This window comes from Leucoraja erinacea, chromosome 27, assembly GCF_028641065.1.
Source record: "Leucoraja erinacea ecotype New England chromosome 27, Leri_hhj_1, whole genome shotgun sequence".
NCBI classification, from domain to species: domain Eukaryota; kingdom Metazoa; phylum Chordata; class Chondrichthyes; order Rajiformes; family Rajidae; genus Leucoraja; species Leucoraja erinaceus.
This window is the reverse complement of record NC_073403.1, coordinates 8,426,732-8,447,105: the sequence shown is the minus strand read 5'-3', so window position 1 is coordinate 8,447,105 and position 20,374 is coordinate 8,426,732. Positions and strand designations below refer to the sequence as shown.

General features: G+C 44.1%; 1 protein-coding gene across 1 annotated transcript in view; it reads left to right on the top strand.

The window, feature by feature from the left end:
• Positions 1–20,374, top strand: part of raraa (retinoic acid receptor, alpha a) — a 531,083-nt gene that overhangs the window by 330,657 nt on the left and 180,052 nt on the right. The window contains exon 6 of the mRNA XM_055656972.1: positions 5,592–6,110. Coding sequence (XP_055512947.1) covers positions 5,936–6,110 — 175 coding nt within the window. The 5' untranslated portion in view covers positions 5,592–5,935. The remainder of the gene's footprint in view (positions 1–5,591; positions 6,111–20,374) is intronic.

The window sequence follows — 20,374 nt, the reverse complement described above, 5'->3', positions numbered from 1 at the left end:
AGTTACTCCAGCTTTTTGTGTCTACCTTGATCAAAACCATGGTTGTTTTGGCTTTTGGAAACGCTGCATGGAAACATAGAAACTTTGGGCCCCACCCCAAGTCAATGATTGATCTCCCGTTCCTGTTCTCCCGATCTCCCGCTCACACTTGTTCTATGATATCCCACTCTCTCACCCACTCTCAACACTTTTTGTGGTTTACTCGTGCCAATTAACCTGCAAACCTGCACGTCTTTGGAAAGTGGGAGGAATCCGGAGCTCCGGGGGGAAAACGCACGCGGTCACAGGGGTGAACGTGCAAACTCCGTACAGACAGCACCCATAGTTAGGATCGGGACCCGGGTCTTTGGCCCCGTGAGGCAGCAGCTCTGCCACTGCGCCACCGTGCCTGAAAGTCCAGTTTTTCAAAGTTGTTAATCGTATAAATATTTTAAAAAGCTGAAATTCAATAGTGATCTTTGAGCAGCTTGTGAATATATGATGTGCAAGGATAGAGTTTCTTGCATGGGAACTCTATCCTTGTATATTAGACTTCAAAGGATGCCTGAATGGAGAGGAATGTAGACTCGCAATGGAGGTGGCGTGATTTTTCTGTCCTAATCGCACATCTTCTCCACCTGATTTTTTTTTTCTCTTTCCCCTGGGTCCTTCGTCCAGATGATTCAGTCTGTCCACTCACATAAGAGCAACCTCCAGCACGTTTAAGACTCCATTAGAGACACAGCTAACAGGGTGGAGCTTTCAGATGTTATTTTTACAGTTGGTCCTGCTGTCCTCAGCAGTACTATTTAATATTGGGATGACATTAAAGTGGTGCAGATGAAAGGTACAACGTTGGCCCGCCGACGTTAGCAACCAGCTTAAATAAGCAGCTAAGTGGTCACACAGGCATGTTCCTATCACCCACCACTTCAGTCGACATCCCTATAATTGTGTCCGATGCAGCCTACATCAGCAAGAAAGAACTGCAGTGTTCAAAACAAATCAGCAGCAGTCGGAATTGATGATACAGTTCGTTGCTGTGAATGAAAAGAATGGCAAATATAATCCTCAGTGTGAGGCCTGCTGTGTTTCACGTTGAAACGATACAACCAAAGAAGCTTCTGTTCATCATTTTTAAACCACGTTTTGTTTAGAAATAGCTAAGCATGTTCCATGATTTTTCCAAACAGATGAGGCAAAATAATTTCAGGAAAGAAAATAGAGAGCTTAGTCTTAGTGGAATGTACCCTTTGGTAAAATGTTTTGAAAGTGAGCCGTTGACTAGTTTTTATTTTCCCAATTTGAAAATTGCAAATGCTGCTATATTTGATTAAAGAGTACAGCATAATGCTGAAGATGGTAACATGTCATTTGACAACCTGGTTATTATTTTGTATGTGTAGCAAACGCAATCCTAACAGAGTTTGAGAGAAGCAAGCACGTTGATGCTTGAAATGTTCACGCAATACAACACAAGAGTCATTACAAATAAAAGAAAATTCAATTATTAGTTTCATTCCTGGTAATACTGATTTGATTTTTGATTTCAATTTTTAGGTACGACAACAAAATGATGTTGTTCTGTCATTCCCTTTCTTGTTTCTGCCGTACCTTGTACTTCCAAGGCGAGACAGGCCACACAAATAAACATAGCTTGCAATGACAGACTGAATGAACGAGCGAAGCCGATCTCTTTGTGGCTATGTGGAACAAAATCATTGTTTCATTTACCCTCTGCCTCCTACCATCACATTTTCCCCAATGTACCCGTGACTATATCAGTGCAAATTTCTGCCTGCATGCAAGACTTCACCATTTTACCACCTTTGCTGCCTATTCCATCCCCTCCCCATCTGACCCCTGCTATCTCTTTCACATGGTCTTCCTTCAACTATTCCCTTAGATTTTTCTGTCTCATCAACGGATACCCATAACATGCCCATAGATTGCCGCAAGCATCTTGACCACATCTCCTTCCAACCTGCCTTTAAAAACTCACTTCGTAATCCCTATATCTTTGGGTCCGTTGAGTGCATTCTAGAGATGGCACCTTGCACTCCAGTGTTTCTGGCTTGTCGAGCTTTGTCCTCGACTATTTCTGCTGCACCATCATTGTCCAGACTCCAATAAACATAATTTCCATTTCCTGCACTCCTGTTCTCACCTCTTCTCACCCAAAGCAAAGCTTGGGTTTACACCCCTCCAGTCCCACATTCAATGGTTCATCCGCTATACTTCTGCCCATCTGCAACATAGCCTCTCGCCAGATGTGTTTTCAACTCCTCTCCTCTAATTATACATTCCAAAAGGGGCTATTCAGCTCTAAACTCCCTGGTTCCTTCATTATCATCATGGGCACCCAGCTCCCCTTCTCATGAGATCGTCCCTTTCAACCGTGGGAGATACTTCACCAGTCTTTTTGCTTTTTTCCTTTCCGAGAGAGAGAGAGAGAGAGAGAGAGAGGGAGATAGAGGTGAATGACCAACATGCACATATGTACGCACACACTAATCGACATTAACTAACACTAAGAAATTAATATTGAATTGCTAAACTTGCTATTGTGTTGTACTGCTTACAGCTACAAGAACGTGTAGCATCAATAAAGGGCTATCGGCCTATTGCAAGTTTATGTACAGGGACATATCTATCCATGCACTGTGTACTTGTATTTATACTTAGGCATTTCAAATATGTGTGTCATGTTTTATACTTTGGCAATATAACAATGTTTTTTTATCATGCCAATAAAGTTTTTAAATTGAAAAAAAAGAAGAAAAAAAAAGAGAGAGAGAGAGAGAATACAAGATGAAATAAAATAATTAATATAACGTTGAGTCCTGAGATGGAATGTGACGAGTCTATAAAATGAGCTATTATTCTCTGACCTTATATTGAAATGGTGCAACCTCAGTGGAACAATGTGAGAGGCCAAAGACAGAGAACTCAGAGCGTAAGGAGGGAGAATTCAAGTGGGACCCAGTCGCACCTTCAAGTTGAAACAGCGATTCACATGTTTTTGTGTATATTTGGTGTGTACCCCTGTTGGTGTGTACCCCTGTTGGTGTGTACTTCTGTTGGTGTGTACCTCTGTGGCTTTCTTACAGTAGAGACGCCAAATTGGCTAACCATTTTTTTGGAATTCCTCCATTCAGTCCCTGAGTTTACAGTTGCTTGGTACTTCAATTCTGCTTTCAGTTTTAAGAGCTTGTTGCTTTGGCCTCTTACATTTTTCTGCAATGTCATGCCGTTTCAATATAAACTGGAGGAACAATATCTCCTTTACGACTCCGCACATTCCAGCCCTCAGGACTCGGTGTTAAATTCAACCTCAGATAAACCTGCCTTTCTTTGTTCATATCAAAAATAGCCTGTGCAGTGTGATCTACTAAATATTCCCAGCATTCTCGTTTACCTTAACTTTCCATCAACTGCCATTGTTTATCTTTAGTCAGAGGGTGGTGAATCTGTTGATTTTTTTTTTGCCACAGAAGGCCGTGGAGGCCAAATCAATGGACATTTATAAGGCAGAGATAGATAGATTCTTGATTAGTACGGGTGTCAGGGGTTATGGGGAGAAGGGAGGAGAATGGGGTTCAGAAGGAAAGATAGATCAGCCGTGATTGACTGGCGGGGTAGAAGTGATGGGCTGAATGGCCTAATTCTACTCCTATCACATGAACTTATGAACCTTGTTGGGTTAATTTTCAGAAATTCACTCGCATGGATCAAATGAATTTGCTTTATAAATGTTCACGGCAGATGAACATTTGATTTAGTCCAGGAATCAAATCCCTGCTTTCAGGCATGCAAGGTATTTCACATTGATTCTGAATATAGTGATCAGATATGAAGTGTTTCTGCATTTAATTAAGCATTTGTATTAAGGAATAAATGTAGGAATGTAAACAACATAAAAACTCAAAATGTTTCTATTTCAAGACTTATCTCTCGGTTTCTATTGAGTTGTAAATCTGTTGGAGTTTGCAGCTGGCTGGGAGAAATCTAAATTGGTAGATTAAGATTGGAATGCCACAGCAGACACATCTGGCAGGTAATTTAACATCTCCTGGCACCCAAACTGCCTGAAAGCTGCCTTCACTGGGCACAATGGGGAATTACCATCAGAATGGATCAATTTGACCTAAACTGAATGCGATCGTGCACGGGAGCCTGTCAGTGTTCCAACTGCATGAGGTTCTGCTATGAATTTCTGAACCATTTGAATGTAGGGTGTCAGATAGACTAAGATTTTGGGGTCTCACGGCGGCGCAGCAGTAGAGTTGCTGCCTTACAGCGGCAGAGACACGGGTTCGATCCTGCACACGGGTGCTGCATGGTGTTTGTACGTTCTCCCTGTGACCTGCGCGGGTTTTACCGCGTTCTCCGGTTTCCTCCCACACTCCAAAGACGTACAGGGCCTGTCCCACTTGGCGATTTTTTTTCAGTGACTGCCGGCATCATTGACTGATGTATCGGGTCACCGAAACATTCGTGGCGTGATGACGTATTGGCGCGCGGTGTTTTATCAAGTGTCGCAACATTTCTTTTGTCGCCGTTGGATTTTGAAATGTTCAAAATCTTTTGGCGACACTGATATGACGCCGGCAGTCGCGGAAAAAATCGCCAAAGTGGGGCAGGCCCTCACAGGTTTGAAAGTTAATTGGCTTTGGTAAAATTGTAAATTGTTCCTAGTGTGTTGGATAGTGTTAATGTGCAAGGATGGCGATATCAGTGGTATTTTACCTTTTTTGCTACCTTAGGCTGCTTTAGATTCTATTAACACTATTCTCGGATAGCCTTTGCTGAACTTCCCCTCAATTACAATCAATACTGATCATTATGAGCACTGAGAAAGCTTTATTTTTTTTAACCACAGATACATCTGAAAGTCCTTTTAATAAACACGTGTGGGCAACTAATGGATGAGGATTTTTATCGCATGGAAATACGGGTTTGCTCTTCTGTTAGAAATTGATCCAAGCTTGTGTGGTCAACAGTGTGGGTTTATGCTCATATTTATCACCAGCCAAGGATGTTGTTCCAACTGAGTACTTTTGTAATCTGTTCCGTGTTTGAAAGTGCTACTTTAAACAAGATAGGCCGCACATTGCAATCAAAGATTTTAAAAACATCTTGACCAAATTATTTCTCATCTCCAGACATTAAATTGATTGAGAAAACAATTCCGCGTTTGGTGTGCCCAGAAAAATGATATTCCAACTTTGAGTTTCTTCCCAGCAATTGGTTTAGGGGGAGCGATGGGATGCTTGGGATGAATTTCTACTATTTCAAGCATCCTAATTCAACTTCTGCATAGGTTTCATTTGCATGTGGTAGGTCTGGAATGTTTTAAAACCAAATGCTACAGAACAAAAGGAGCAATTATTCTGAACACTGTTCAGCAACTTTGCAAGGCCCACACATCCACACACACACACACACAAGGGCAGCTTTACTCTCCTCCCTAACTCTTGCTGTTTTCTGGACTGGGCCTCGGATAAAACCTGCCTGCCCATTCTACCATTTGATATGAATTTGAAAAACTCTGGTTATTCACTGTTTCTGAGTAAGTTTTCCTCTGGACTTACAGTTGTGTTCTTTTCCAGTGTAGGCACGCCCAGTCTGGCCTGGATTTAGTGGAGAAGAAGGCCTCAACCAAGCCTTGAAGACCATTTTCCCCCTCAAGAGTTCGCTGCGATGTGCATTAAGATAGCACTTGGATAGAGTTTGCGGACTATCAGGCTTGCCATCCATAAGGAATACAAGACTGACTTTTTAACATTTTTCTTTTTGGGCAACTGGTTTCTGCAACTTCTGGTATGAAAGCCGTGTGTTTCTGAAGACGATTTGCGCGAGAAAGGCTGCCGTTGCCTTGAGTGTCTCTTGGCCTTTCTCCAGTTTGATGTACTGACCATTCATGGTGCACATGTAAAGACCATCTTGCTTCATCATGTCAAGCAACAGAAGTTCGTGCACACCACCGGGCAGTGGACATGTAAATGGTTATCCCGTGCCGCACTATCCATTCTTCTTCCCGCCGGTCCTGGGAGGTCTATCACCGCCATCCATAAACGGACTGCAACACCAGCTTCCAGTCAGTGGCTACAGTACTCCTTCACCTGCAAGTAAGTAACATGACGTCATTTGTCTTTCCACTATGTTTTGGAGCAAATGGTTTGCTTCTGTTTTTTTTTAACAAATGTGCAAACGTTCCAGCCCCTGGATTATAACTGAAGAGATTTTGCCGCCGTGACGATGTATATGATTTGTGTTCCTCGTTCTTAGTGAGTTGTCAGTACAATGTGTTTTTTTTAAAATTTATTTTTTCATTCAAAACGGTTTGGTTTTTGGTTGCAAAATTGGAGGCCATCGGAAACGAAGTTCTGAAAGGTGTAGAAAAGTTGATCAGCTGCTCCAAATGAAATCATTGAAACTGTTGTTAAGTTGTCGAGGTTATATGTTGTTTTGTCGATTGTCGTGTTACTCTAGTTCCCAATACTCGGGCTCCAATGGGAACTAAAATTGGTTGATAGGGCAACCCAACATTTTTTAATTAATTTATTTTTTTGCTGGTTTTGAAGCCCACACATTCGCAGCTATTCACACATAAACACAGCGCAAAATGAAGGTGAAATCAAGTTGTTGTGTGTTCATTGTGTTGATTAGTGCATTAGTTGCTCAGACATTAGAACCACAAACTGACTGCTTTTATTCCAAAACATTGTTGATATTTTTACCCAATTGCTGCGCCCTTACAGTTCATTTGTCAAAACATCAAGGAGGGAGAATTTTTCTTTTGGAGGAGAGTGACGTTTATAAATAATAAAGCTGATGGTGTTGGTTTAGTTGAGTTTAGAGATGCAGCGCGGAAATGGGCCCTTCGGCCCATCGAGTCCACGCCGACCAGTGATTCCCGCACATTAACACTAGCCTACACACACTAGGGACAATTGGCATTTATACCAAGCCAAGTAACCTACAAACCTGGACGTCTTTGGAGTGTGGGAGGAAACCGAAGATCTTGGAGTAAACCCACGCAGGTCACAGGGAGGGGGGGGACGGGACGTGCAAACTCCGTGCAGGCAGCAGCCGTAGTCAGGATCGAACCTGGATCTCCGGCGCTGTAAGACAGCAACTCTACCGCTGCGCCACTGTACCGCGGTCTTTGATCTGAGTAGTTTGAGAGCTAAAGCTGTAGCCTGGATCACTAGCAGACACGAGTTGTTTCAAGTCAGACCTATTTCATGCCCATGTCAACAGGAAGTGGAGCGTGCACTTTGTTTGTTTATTTATCTGCAAGATATTTCATCAGCCCCGCAGTTAGCATGGTGAGACTGCACCACTCCTCTACCCTAGGGACCTAGAATAGAGGCAGGGAAGCTGGAAGGCTGTTGGAACTGCGTGTATACAGCAGAACCATGTTACTTACGAAAGAAGAATTTTATGTAATGACCTAGACTGGCAGAATTGCTGAATAATGTTCTCCTGATCCCCTGGGCCAGTCTGTGCAGGATAGATAAGAGACAACATCACTGGTAATTGTTGGATGGGTTTCCGGGTAGAAAGAATGAGCATTTATTTAGTGTTTTCAGGATATCCCAAAGTCCTACACAGCAATTGAGACATCTTTTGATGTGTGGCCAGTATGGTAATGTAGGAAGTCCGTGTCTACATGCCGGGAAACTCAACGGCGGTGTTTACATTGCTGCCGTCTGCTTCAGTGGAGAAAATCGTCTTGTCCGCGTGGATCTTTGCATCGTCGAAGTCAGGAGAGTAAACCCTCGCAGTGACCGTTCTGCCGATTGTCCGCTTTAACCGTGTGAGTGGGGTAAAGTTTAACGCAAGGTCGGCGCGGTAGAATCACGGCATGGGGGAGAGGGAGGGGGGGGTTAAACAAGCGGGTTACACGGGCCGGGGAGCCACAGAACTCCCAACACCACGCACGGTGCACCAGGGGCGGGCCCGGTACTCACCCCGCCACCATGCTGCTCACTCTCTCCACACCCACTTTCAGGTCGAGACCCCTCTTCATTCCTACCCTCCAGAGATGCTGTCTGTCCCACTGAGTTACGCCAGCATTTTGTGTCTATCTTCGGTGTACACCAGCACCTGCAGTTCCTTCTTACACTGTCTTACTGGCACTAGATGCATGTTGATGAAATTGGGGTGCTCGGGGTGGCACGGTGGTGCAGAGCAACTGCCTTACAGCGCCAGAGACCTGGGTTCGATCCTGATTACGGGTGCTTGTTTGTACCTTCTGCCCCGTAACCTACATGGGGCTTCGTCAAGATCTTCGGTTTCCTCCCACCACACACCACAGACGTACAGGTATGTATATTAATTGGCTTGGTGTCAATGTAAAATTATCCCTAGTGTGTGTGGGATAGTGTCGGCACGGACTCAGTGGGCCAAAGGGCCTGTTTCTGCGCTGTATCTCGAAACTAAACCAAAAAGAAATGTGCCATTTAAAATGGATGAACATTGAAAATCCCAGTGAATGCCACGTCATCAAACCAATGATTATCAAATGACAAACATAAATCCACAGACAGATTCTGATTTTCCTCTCTTTGGCACTCGCTTTTCCTTATTATCGAAGCTTGTATTTATTACAGTGCCATCGATACCTTTAATTGCAGAAACCTGTATTTAGTTACAGTTTCGTCGCTGTTTTCCCAAAATACACATAATAATAAAACTTAAAACCAAATATGTGGACTTTCTGTCAAGGGGGAATATAATTGCCAAATCTGATTCTGTTACTCAGATTGATGTGTACTGAGAAGTAAAAGTAATCTGGTGCTGGCTGGAATGGTGTCCCAGTAAGAAAGTAGCTGGTACAATAATAGTACAAATGGATTAAACCAGTGACTTCATCATTCTAGTGAGAAGTTACTTCCACCCTCGTGTCCACAGTAACTTTTGATCATTTTCGGTTAACTGTTGCCCATTCTTCAGTCGTCCAGAGGAACGCAACCCATCATGCTTCCTCTTTCACAAGTTAACCAAACTGCAATCTGACATTGTGCAGCCTGCATTTTTACCAACAGGGCCAAAATAGATTTTAACATCTTTGGAAAGTGAAACTTTCTTATCTCTGCTAACATGACACGTTCTAACTGTAGGATTGTGCATCGTAAAGGCAGAACCGTATATTAGATTGAGGGAGGGGAAGCATACTTCAGAACAACATGTAGAAGTCAAGAAAGAAGGAATGGGTGACGTTACGGGTTGAGACCCTTCTTCAGAAGAAGTAAACATTAAAAAAGATTTAGATTCAACTTCTTTTTCAAATCCTTGAGGGTAATGATAACATGCTGTTATATCACATGAAATGGGGCTTTTATTCTCGACTTCTTCAGAAGAAACGTCGCCCATTCCTTCTATCCAGAGATGCTGCCTGTCCCGCTGAGCTACTCCAGCTTTTTCTGTCTATCTTCAGGTTAAACCGGCATCTGCAGTTCTTTCCTTCGAATATAGAAGTCGAGAATAAAAGCCCCATTTCGTATGATCTAAAAGCAAGTTCTCATTACTCTGGAGAATTTGAAGAAGTTGAATCTAAATCTTTTTTAATGTTTACGTTGGGTTTTTCTTTGGTGTGTATAACCTCATGCCTTAGTTTAGTGTAGAGATACAGCATGGAAACGGGGCCTTCGGCCCACCATTCACGAAAACCAGTGATCCCCGCACACTAGTACTAGCTTACACACTAGGGACAATTTGCAGAAACCAATTAACCTACAAACCTGTAGGTCTTTGGAGTGTGGTTGGAAACCAGAGCACCACAAGGCTAAAGTGAGAACGTACAAAGTCTGTACAGACAGCTCCCATAGTCAGGATCTATCCCGGGTCTCTGGCGCTGTAAGGCAGCAACTCTAACGCTGCGCTACTGTGCCGCCCCTAATGACATTAGTTTAAAGAAATGAAGTTGCCAGTCAAAACTTTAATGTTCAGTTCTATGTGGTGTCCCATTGTAAAATGACAAGCAGCTCATTAGAAACTGGGACATCCCCAGAGTCCCACTTGTCCTCTTCAGTCCTGATGAAAATTCAAGGTATCATTAAGGAGCTGCTGAGTGGCAGTCTACTGTGGCTGAAGTGCTAATGGGCCTGTCCCACTTACGCAACATCGCGGGGCAACGCCTGTATGGTGGTGAGTAGTCGCCCAAAGAGTCGTACCTTTTTCTGGTCACCGCTGGATTTTCAACATGTTGAAAATTTTCGGCGACCTGCTGCGACCATGACGGGTGCCGGCAGTCGCTGAAAAAAAATCGCGTAAGTGGGACAGGCCCATAACGCGCTGACATTAATGTCTCTCTCAGAGCAGCAGTGATTCCTGAAGGTCAAGGGACAAGACTTCCTCTTTTCCTGGTGACGTGTACTTTACAGTTCCCTGCAGACCGAGTTTGAGAGCCTTATTATCTTGGCATTTTGCAATGTGCTTTTAATTTGAGATTTCTGTCAAATCTCTACGTTTGTAGATTTGTCTTGTTTTAAATGAAATGGCCAGCTTGACAGTAATAATCTTTCTGCTCTCACCAGTTTAGCTTTTACAGTCGAGCCATCCAGTTAATGGCAGCAAAGCTACAGGATGCATGACCTCTGTATATGGAGGGCAGTGTCCCTAAGCTTTCCTTTATGTGCCTTGACTGTTCAAGGATTTATCTTGTTGCTGTGCTCTTCTCATTTTCTGTTCCCCTGTATTTTTCCAATTTCTGACCTCTTCCTAGGGGGTAAGGTGGCAGTTTTCGATTCAAGATTTCTCAAATAGCTTGCATGTGAAATTCACTTTTTTTTTTAAAGTAAATCGCAGCCGTTTTGAATATAGGTTACATCTGGACGCAGTACTTTGGACTGAAGCCCTCCTTCAGTTCCAGGTAAACCGATGCCAGTCCTCCCATTAACAGTGAGGAGGTGCTGGATAAGGAACGAGTTGGGGGCAGAATAACAAGAACAGCCACTTGCAGTCTACAGGTGTCCAACCGACCACCATTTCTTGTGGCAAGCCTGTTTAAACATCAAGGCTGCAGTTCTGCGGGTTAAGGCTATTAATTGGGGTGGTGCAGCAGTAGAGTTGCTGGCTTACAGCGTCAGAGACCCAGGTTCAATTCCGATTACGGGTGCTGTTTGCATGGAGTTTGCGCGTTCTCCCTGAGAACGTGTGGGTTTTCTCCGGGTGCTCCGGTTTCCTCCCACACTCCAAAGGCATACAGGTTTGTTGGTTAATTGGTTTGTTAAAAATTGTAAATTGTGTTTGTGTATAGGGATCGCTGGTCCACATGGACTCGGTGGGCCGAAGGGCCTGTTTGCGCGCTGTATTTTTAAACTAAACTAAACTAAACTGGGGGGGGGGGGAAAGGGCATGCATTTATCAAGAACCCTTTTCATCCTCAGAACATCCCTAATCATTTCAGTGCTTTGGAAGCATTTTCGAAGTCGTGGTCGCTGGTATAAATGTAAAAGGATGGAGTGTAACGATTTGAATGCAAGTTTTCTCAGTAGTACTTTTATCATGGGCACAAATAATTCTGATGAATTAAAAAGTCAGAGGAATAAATAAATGTGGAATAAATTGTTATGGATGTTGCTGAAATGGAACCCAAAAAACGATCAGTTGGTTGAGGTCTTGATTGCAATTTTGAACACTAATGTCACCTTTTCACCGATTTTGAGTGAGCCTGCTATTATTTTGAGGATCTGTTTTCAACCATTATGCAATTTGAGGTGACAGCTGAACAGCTGAAACACATTTTGCTCTTTGTTATGTCATCACAATTCTGTCAGCTGTTTGTCGGAGAATCAGATCTGTTGATTAAATCAGAATGTAATCAACACGCCACTGTGCCAATACTTACAATGAGTTGTTCGGACAGTAATTAATTCAGTTTTAAATCCACGCACAAATTTTGTTAGTAAGTAGATTTCCCCTGATAGTGTAACCATTCACTCGGGCCCAAGCAGACCAGAAACCCTCCGGGTTCAAATATCCTCAATCCATATTTAGTTGCTGATTAGCCTGAGTTGTGGATAAGCAGAACAACTGTGTTTAACTCCCGGTTTACAGTGGGGAGCAATGGGCAGGAATCCTGCTCCTGGTTGCTATCCCGGTAATTCTCTGTCAATGTGTTTTTGTGTATGAACATGTAAGACAGGACAGGGAAGGCAAGTGGAATGCATTTGAAGTGGGTAATTGGTGCTGCGTAAGGAAATGTAACAGCGAATATGTGCAACAGCGTAGTAGCACGGACAATAAGAAATGTGACGAAACATGTTGGTCGAGGGATAAATGTTGATAACGATTTCATTATCTGAGCACATTTACAAGGGGGCTGGAGATTTCACAGTGACTCACTTAATGCTCTTCACAGCTGGTGAAGTATTTTTGAAGTGTAGTCATTGTTATAATGTAAAACAGTGACTTGAATAAAGATTTGAGCACCCTAATTTGCGTCGTTTTCTATTGAATTGCCGTATAAATCTACAGTAATATTACAGTTGAGCCTTCCCGAGGTGTCGTGGGTCTAACTCAACGAGACACCAGTGGAGGCAGGTGTCCACTTGAAAACCCCAATGATATACCTGCATCTACACGACCCGTTCATTCTTAATGTGTTTGTAGATAGCTGATTATTGCATATGGAGTTAGTTATTGTCCTTGGTATGATCAGTTTATATAGTGCTTTGGGCTTGGTTTTCTTGGTTGAGCGCTTATCCTGGTGTTATAGCACACACACACTTTGTGTTTTAATTGTAATTTGCTAGTAATCGGACAAGAATATGGGATTGTTCCAAAGGGAAACATTTCTGTATAAAGTCCACAGTTAGCAAATGTCAGGAGATGGACAAATGATCCTGCTCCAGCCCTTTAAACATTATCACTTATTTATTTCTCCATAATGTCCAGTTAAATACCTCTATGCTGGCCTCATTTAGAACTTGCAATGCAAATTATTTTGCCAGCGTGGTGTGTTCCTTTGCAAGTATTTAACTGTTGACATAATGAGCTGGGGATTGTGTGATCCACTGCCGGAATTTGCTGGCAAATCCTGTCGGAGGTGACAAGATGAACAGAATTTCTTGCTGATCACCAAGCCTCTGATCTTCCAGATGCCTTGCGCTTTAATCAGTGCAGTCCCCCTGTTATGCAACCGAGCTCTGAGTACCAACATTTCCTGACATTCACTCTTAATGCTGCAGGAAGCAACTGCAGACAGACAAAGTGTTGGAGTAACCCAGCGGGTCAGTAGACCATGGACAACAGACAATAGGTGCAGGAGTAGGCCATTCGGCCCTTCGAGCCAGCACCGCCATTCAATGTGATCATGGCTGATCATCCCCAATCAGTACCCCGTTCCTGCCTTTTCCCCATATCCCCTGACTCTGCTATTTTTAAGAGCCCTATCTAGCTCTCTCTTGAAAGTATCCAGAGAACCTGCCTCCACCGCCGTCTGAGGCAGAGAATTCCACAGACTCATAACTCTCTGTGAGAAAAAGTGTTTCCTTGTCTCCGTTCTAAATGGCATACTCCTTATTCTTAGGCAGCATCTCCGGAAGAAAAGAATGGGTGACTTTTTGGGTTGGAACCCTTCTTCAGACTGAAAGTAGAGAAGGGCGGGGGGGGGGGGGGGGGGGGGGGGGGGGGGGGGATTGGAGTAGGAAAAGGCCAGAACAGATCAGGGCTGAAAACAAATGACAAAGGAAAGGTGGAGTCCATAATGGCCCATTGTTGGCTGGGGAATGGGTGATAACACAGGGATGCTGTGGAACTAGTAGGATGACTAGGGTGGGAGAAGGAGGAGGGGGGGGGGGTAGAAAGGGAATGCAGGGGTTACTTGAAATTAGAGAGACCAACGTTCATACCACTGGGTGCTATGAGGGGCTTGTCCTCCAGTTTGCGTGTGGCTTCAGGCTGACGAAGGAGGAGGCCCAGGACCTCTATGGGTAGGTTGCAATAGGTTTCACCGGCCCAGACAATGGCGAAATTTGGCAGCGGACTGAGCAATGGGAAGGTCGTTGGCCTCCCATGTGTTTTGAACACTCAAAAGATCTGTGCATGCCTTTTATTCTTGACACTGCTGACTGTTATAAAACAAATGGACAATCTCCACTGTAAGCAAATAGTTTTCAATGAGCTGACAAAGAGGGACCATGGCAATTTTTTAAAATCCAATTTCTGCCTATTTCAATGTGTTCCGATCTGCTCTTGACGTGAACTAGTTAGCTGCTTTAAAAAAAAAAAATTCTCGTCTAAAACTCATGTTAATGCTCCAACTGAAAATTACTCTTTGCGATGTGCTCTGGAACTAGAGAAATATATTTATTGTTGTTCGTCCTGTTCTTGTGAAGCTTTCAAGTTCCACACTGTTATAGAGTCATAGAGCCATAGAGCGCAGGAACAGGCCATTTGGCCAAGATGGCCCATCTACACTAGTCCTACCTGCCCGCATTTGGCCCATATCCCTCTAAACCTTTCCTGTCCAACTACCTGTCCAAGTATTTTTTTAATGTTGTTATAGTAACTGCCTCAAGTACATCTTCTGGCAACTCATTCCATTACCCTCCTCCCTCTGAGTAGAAACAATCGCCCCTCGGGTTCCTATTCCTATCTTTTCCCTTTCACCTTGAACCTATGTCCCCTGGTTTGTGATTCCCCATTATACCTTTTTTTTTCTTGAACTAAACGCCACCAATTAAAATAAAATTTCAGAAGCTAAAAAAGTACCTGTTCTACTTTTAACCCGTCAGTGTTTTTTTGTAATGGACAAATGTTAAATAGTCGTAGATAAGGAGCAATTAATACAAGTGGTTAAACCAAGAACTGTTTCCACATGTGCTTTCATGGAGATGTGTGGAAAATAGTCTTGAAAATTATGTCATTGATGTTCAGTTTAGTATCGAGACACAGCGCGTAAACCAGCCCTTCTGCCCACCGAGTCCGCACCGACCAGCGATCCCCGCACACTAACACTATCCGACACACACTAGGGACAATTTTACAATTATACCAAGCCAATTAGCCTACAAACCTGTAACTGTTTGGAGTGTGGGAGGAAACTGGAGATCGTGGGTCATGGGGGGAACTTACAAACTCCGTACAGGCAGGTAAACTCCGTAGTCAGGATCGGACACGGGTCCATGGCGCTGTACGACAGCAACTCTACCTCGGTGCCACCGTGTTTGTGTGTGCATGCATTGGTCATATGTTCTCCCATTCATGTAAATTGAATGTGGCGCCTTTTAGCTAGCACGGTGCAGGATATAACAGCACGCCCAGCAATCTATCCGGCGACCAACTGTTCCTATTCTCTAATCTTCAGAAAAAGTGAAATGTATCTTTTCGCTTTTGCAGTGTGCAGAAAATTATGTTTGCTACGCGGGTGTATGTGACTGGAAACATGTGCCTGTTCTGAATGTTGCCAAGAGAACTCAATCCATGGAGGATATGCACCACATGCACAGCCTAGAAGGATTCTGTTACCTCAGACTTACAGCACTCTTCAGCGGGCTTTGCTGTGATCCAAGCACTGTGCGTTATTTGGCAGAATGATGTCTCCACTTTAGGGAGGTTTCCATAATAAGAAACTTTGTTTTGGCAGGCCCTTGATGTTCTATTTCCCACATCTTCTTGGCCTTCTCGCCAGCATTAAGGTACACCGCCAGCCTCTCATTTCTGTATTTATAACAGTGACAGTGGCTTGCTTGGAAAAGCACGTTTGTTTGTTTTTAGCCTTTTCCTGAAAGCTTCTTGTATTTTCACCGCACCAGCTACATAGATACATAGAAAATAGGTGCAGGAGTAGGCCATTCGGCCCTTCGAATCTGCACCGCCATTCAATCTGATCATGGCTGATCATCCAACTCAGTATCCTGTACCTGCCTTCTCTCCATACCCCCTGATCCCTTTAGCCACAAGGGCCACATCTAACTCCCTCTTAAATATAGCCAATGAACTGGCCTCAACTACCCTCTGTGGCAGAGAGTTCCAGAGATTCACCACTCTCTGTGTGAAAAATGTTTTTCTCATCTTGGTCTTAAAGGATTTCCCCCTTATCCTTAAGCTGTGACCCCTTGTCCTGGACTTCCCCAACATAGGGAACAATCTTCCTGCATCTAGCCTGTCCAACCCCTTAAGAATTTTCTAAGTTTTTATAGCACCCTTAACTAGTTAATGATCCAAGGTTTTTTTCCAGAATACCTTTTGCCCGGTGAGCCAAAGAGAAGATATCAGGCAGTTCAACTCGTGTCTGATTTATTGTGATAAGACTAAAAGGTTTTTAGAGATGGGTTTTAACGAGGACTTCCCAGTGCAGACGCAAAGTTAGCTAAAGTGATGGTTAGTAATGGTGGGCATTATGGATGCGTGTGGGGCTGACATTGTACAGGGTTTTAAAGCCAGAGGAAGCAACAGAGATGGGAAGGGGTTAGGTCTTGGAGGGATTTGCTATTACGTGTGAGAATTTTAAATTCTGTAGGTGGCTCACAATGAAATGGTTTTATTTTTGGCTGTGACTGATTTTGATTGTGAAAGGATTGTCACGTACTGAACAATAAGTTTGAAACTGATGCAAGGCCAAATGGACTAAAGGCCACATTTGCAAGAGTTCAGGTTGTGATTGGCACGTGAGACTGTAATGCTGATACGTGTTAAGGCAATAAGGATTAAGACTTGGATTGCTTTGGAGGTTCTACGTGTTCTCAGCCTGTTGGCCAGAGGGAAGGCGATCTGAGTGATTTTCAGGTGTTGTAGTTCCAAGTCCCAAGAGATGTTCACAGAGCATAAGGTAGACAACAGTGCTGGAGAAAAGAGAAACTCAGCGGGTGCAGCAGCATCTATGGAGCGAAGAAAATAGGCAACGTTTCGTCCCGAAACGTTGCCTATTTCCTTCGCTCCATAGATGCTGCTGCACCCGCTGAGTTTCTCCAGCACTTTTGTCTACCTTCGATTTTCCAGCATCTGCAGTTCCTTCTTGAACATTTGTCCACAGGGCATCACTGGTACTTGCCTAGAAACGGGCCTTCTAGTGGCATTATGACAAAGCCTAACTATTTTTGCACTAATCAAAACAAGCAGCAAATGGAAGGGAATACTTTAATGTCACGTGCGACAAGGCACACAGTGAAATTCTTTGCTTGCGTACCCAAGGTATACAAATAGTGGCACCTAGGGCGCTGACAATGTTATAAAGTATGCCGGCTCCTCCTTTGTTCTCCCCTACATCGGGCCCACCTTTGTTCTCCCACCCCTCCTCCCTCATGGCAGACCCCCCCATGCCAGGTCCTCCATTCTCCATTGTTCATTTCCCTCCCTCACAGCTGTCCCCCCACGCTGTGTCCTCCATTGTTCGTTCCCCCACCCCCCCCGTCCACCCCTCCCCCGCGGTGGTTCCCGCACGTTCTAATCGACCGCGGGTCGACCCGCAAGGCTTCGCTGTCGCCAAAGGTCCTACAGCGAGCAAGATAGATCACTCGATGAAAAAGACGTAGTACGGTCATGGTCAGATTCATGGGTAATTTTCGGCCCCATTTCCGTAACCGGCTTCCGTCACCGCGCCAAAGATCCTGTAGTGCGGAGCTAGTGCGGAGACGGAAGCCGTTTACGGAAACATCCTCGTAAAAATAAAAGTTCTTTGGTAAAAATCTTCTCCACATTTTCAGAATTATAATTTATTAACACAAATGATTCCCCCGCAACGTTGATTACACTGCGAGTCGGGTCGGGTTGGGTTGGGTTACTGAAATGGATGAAAAAAAGGCCCATGTTCCGCTCCGTTGCGTACTACACGTCAGCCCCGTTGCATTTAGAAGGAGTGGTCTATCTTGCTCCGCTATAGGATCTTTGGTTGCCGCCATGAGGCTTCACCACAATCAAGGCCCATTCACGGCCGAGGCTTCACCGCTGCCGAAGCCCCAGGCTAAGGATAAAGGCCTAACAAAAGGGACGAAAAGGTGCTTCATTATGTTGTATAAACACACTTTCAGGTGAGGTTAATAACTAAGTCACGGTGTTTTACTCTTGAGAATAAAGAGGGGCAATTTGGACGAGTCACGGAATTCTCTTTTTTTAATTTGTATTTTGTAATTTGTAACTTAAGATCATGTAATTCAAGAGAATGTTTAAGACATCACCGTGCCAAGTTCTTCATTGGTTTGCAATGTGATGTCTGCTTCTGTACTCGTATTACATTTCCCCAAAGTATTCTGGCATCGAGCTGCAGCAATGTTGCGGTCGATGGCCTATTTAGCCTGGTGGTTCTGCCATTCCAGAGCTTGCCAGCTGTGAAAGACCAACAACCGTTTCAGAACATTGAAAGAGGTCCAGACCAGCCCCGCCATTGTTTGAAAAGTAAAATTAATGGTGCTGTCACAGGCTCAGCATGAAAAGAGTTCTTGGCTCAAACGACCTTTTGCAATTTATGAAATTACACAGCTGATCGGCACGGCTTTGCTCTTGCCCACAGAATTCCAATTTAGAAAAGGTTGAAGGGCTTTCCAACTGTGTCTCTGCTCTCGTGTCCCACCTCCTGCAAGCAATGATTGGGACTCGAGACATAATATCTTCATAACCTTGAACAAGAAAGATGTGTTTTTGATTTCTGCAGAGGTTTGACATGGTTGAGTAGAAACTACTTGAGTAAATTCCCCAGGAATGCTCTGTTAGTATTAAATCGTCTAATCTCTTTGGTAAACCCCCAAGGATTAAAAAACAGTGCAGGCCTGTTTATCTGCTTGGTCCTAGAGAGCGGAAAGGTGTGCAGAGTCATTATTGTGTTTATCTTCTGGCATGGCAACCCATCCTCTGGGGAGCATTGTTCCTGATTGTGCTCTGTAAATATCTTTCAGCTTTTTAGCTTGGTGGGCAGGAAGGGAGAGGGAGAGATACACAGCAAATGAACTGTGCACACGTTTAACTGTTTGTTTATTTAATGCTTATCTCTATTTGCAATGGGATTGAAGGCTTCAAATGCTATTGTTTTTGGCTTCATGTCATTCCATTGCACAGGCATTTAAAGTAGTTTCTCAGCAATAGACGAGAAGCCTCAGATTGCAAAGGAGTGCAAAGGCCAAAGCTGTAATGATACACTTATAGCAGGACTGATAAGACTGTTGATGTTCCGAATTTGCCCCTTTAACGTGGAAAGAATAGGCAAGACATTCCTGCAGTCTTTTTTATACACGAGTAACCATATAACAATTACAGCACGGAAACGGGCCATCTCGGCCCTTCTAGTCCGTGCCGAACACTTATATCTCACCTAGTCCCATCTACCTGCACTCAGACCATAGTCCTCCATTCCTTTCCCGTCCATATACCTATCCAATTTATTTTTAAATGATAAAATCGAACCTGCCTCCACCACTTCCACTGGAAGCTCATTCCACACAGCTACCACTCTCGGAGTAAAGAAGTTCCCCCTCATGTTACCGCTAAACTTCTGTCCCTTAATTCTCAAATCAAGTAGTCCTTCAAAAGACAAAAAGTATCATTAGGTTTATAACTTTGTAATTCATTTAGCAGGAGGTTACGAGAGTAGGGTGGCACAGCGGTAGAGTTGCTGCCTCACAGCGCCAGAAACCCGGCTTCGATCCTGACTACGGGTGCTGCCCGTACGCAGTTTGTACGCGCTCCCTGTCACCGCACGTGTTTTACTCCCACGTTCCAAAGACGTACAGGTCTGCGGGGTCGGTATAATTATAAATTGTCCCCGGCGTGTAGGTTCGTGTACGGGGTGAACGAGGGCCAAAGGGCCTCTTTCCACACTGTAGCTCTAAAATCTAAAGTAGGGTGATAGTGGGAGTGGTGGGGGCTGAATTAGCTTAGAGATATTTACAGGGGAGCGGGATGGGAGGGAAAGGAATGCAAAAATTACAGATGCTGCAAAACTGAAATCAAACAAAAACATACGAAAGATGCTCAGCAGGTCAGGCAGCATCTCATCATGATTAAACGTGTATGTTTGACAGACTGAGATGTGGAATTTAATTTTTTCATTCTGCACGTCCAACTTTTTGGAGTGGACACAAAAGGCTGTAGTAACTCAGCGGGGACAGGCAGCATCTCTGCAGGGAAGAAATGGGTGACGTTTCGGGCCAAGACTTTTCTTCACATGGGGTAGCTGGAACTGTATGTCGTTCTGCCAGTGCACTTGTACATGCGGATGCTCAACATTACTGGTTTCCCCAGTGTCCCTGAGCTGCCTGCAAGGGCCTAAGTCATGTGCATGGTGACTTCCAAACCAAATGCGGATCAACCCTGGTGTACACAGTGCATGCGGTGCTCTCCCTTCCTCACTTGATCCAACATTAAAGCAATTTAAACTGTTCAATTAAAAACAATTGGAATGAGCAACACTTTTGGCTTTTGAGGCCTTCATCTGTAGAATTTGCTGCCC